General features: G+C 38.8%; 1 protein-coding gene across 1 annotated transcript; it reads right to left on the reverse strand.

The window, feature by feature from the left end:
- Positions 1 to 301: 301 nt before the first annotated feature.
- nkx3-1 (NK3 homeobox 1) lies at positions 302 to 1,201 on the reverse strand (the record flags this gene model as incomplete). Its single annotated transcript, XM_079251983.1, has 2 exons — positions 302 to 699; positions 1,009 to 1,201. 2 exons carry the CDS (start codon positions 1,199 to 1,201, stop codon positions 302 to 304), a joined length of 591 nt encoding a protein of 196 aa, XP_079108109.1.

Raw genomic sequence — 1,201 nt, forward strand, 5'->3', positions numbered from 1 at the left:
ATAAAACAATTTTCTCTAGATTTTCATACAAAGCTTCAAACAAAAGTAAACTGTGTCATCAATAATTTATTAATGAATAAACCAATAGAGCTGTAACTTCATTTAGTAATGTGACGGCTCACTCTGTAACCTCTTGTCATGCCCAAACAGCATGCAGCATGACTTTTTTTTGGTTGACATGTTTTTCTTTTAGCATAGACATTAACATAGTATCATACACTAAATTTATCTGTATAATTTAATGGGTTAAACATAGAACATACAACTCAAACACTGGTCCATTCTGAATCATGGTTTATTTTCACCACAACATTTGGCCCCAGGCACCACTGTAGTCCCATAGGTAGGGTCGGTATTGATAAGCTTTGTAGAAGGAGGTAATTAGTGATGATCTGACCAAATCCTCTCTCAAGCCCAGTCCCTCTGTCTTGTACACATCCTTACAGAACTCTGAAGTCTGCTGCTTTCGCTTGGTTTTGTACCGTCTGTTCTGAAACCAGATTTTCACCTGGGTTTCAGTCAGTCTTAAGGTGTTGGCCAGGTGAGCCCTCTCGGGGGCAGAGAGGTATTTTTGGTGATTAAATTTCTTCTCCAGTTCAAGTACTTGGAGATGTGTAAACGCAGCTCTGGAGCGCTTCTGTTTCCCACTGGAGGAAAAGCTTGACTCTGAGGAGCTGGGACAGGTTGTTTCCAGAGACTCTGTAAGACGCAGGACAGGCAGGTCAGGTTATAGTCGGCACATAAATCTAACAGTTTCAGCCACATGGTTATTGTAAGGTAAGCTACTACATTGAAAAACTACATTCTCAGATAAACATTTTTGCACTTTTAAAATATTTTTCTTCTTAATACATCGTAACATCCTAGAGACACCCCAACTTTTGACTAAAAACAAAGATTTCCAAATTTTAAATCTTAAAAATTATAAATCAAAATAAAAAAATATCTATTAATGAATGGATTGTCAGTCCCTTGTAATTCTGCTATTTCAGCCCAGCAGAAGCTCACCTGTCTGTACTCCATACACTGACTCCTGTGGGCAGAGTTGTGGTGACAACTTTTCAGATTCCTCCATCAACTGTGAATAATTTTCCTTCTTCAGCGAGCAGCATTTACCATTTAATCTTGTGCTGTCCTTACTGGAAAGGATGTCCTCAATGAGGAAAGATGTCACTGGTTTCACCGTGTCAGACATTTCCAT

This window comes from Telmatherina bonti, assembly GCF_933228915.1.
Source record: "Telmatherina bonti genome assembly, chromosome: 13".
NCBI classification, from domain to species: Eukaryota; Metazoa; Chordata; class Actinopteri; order Atheriniformes; family Telmatherinidae; genus Telmatherina; species Telmatherina bonti.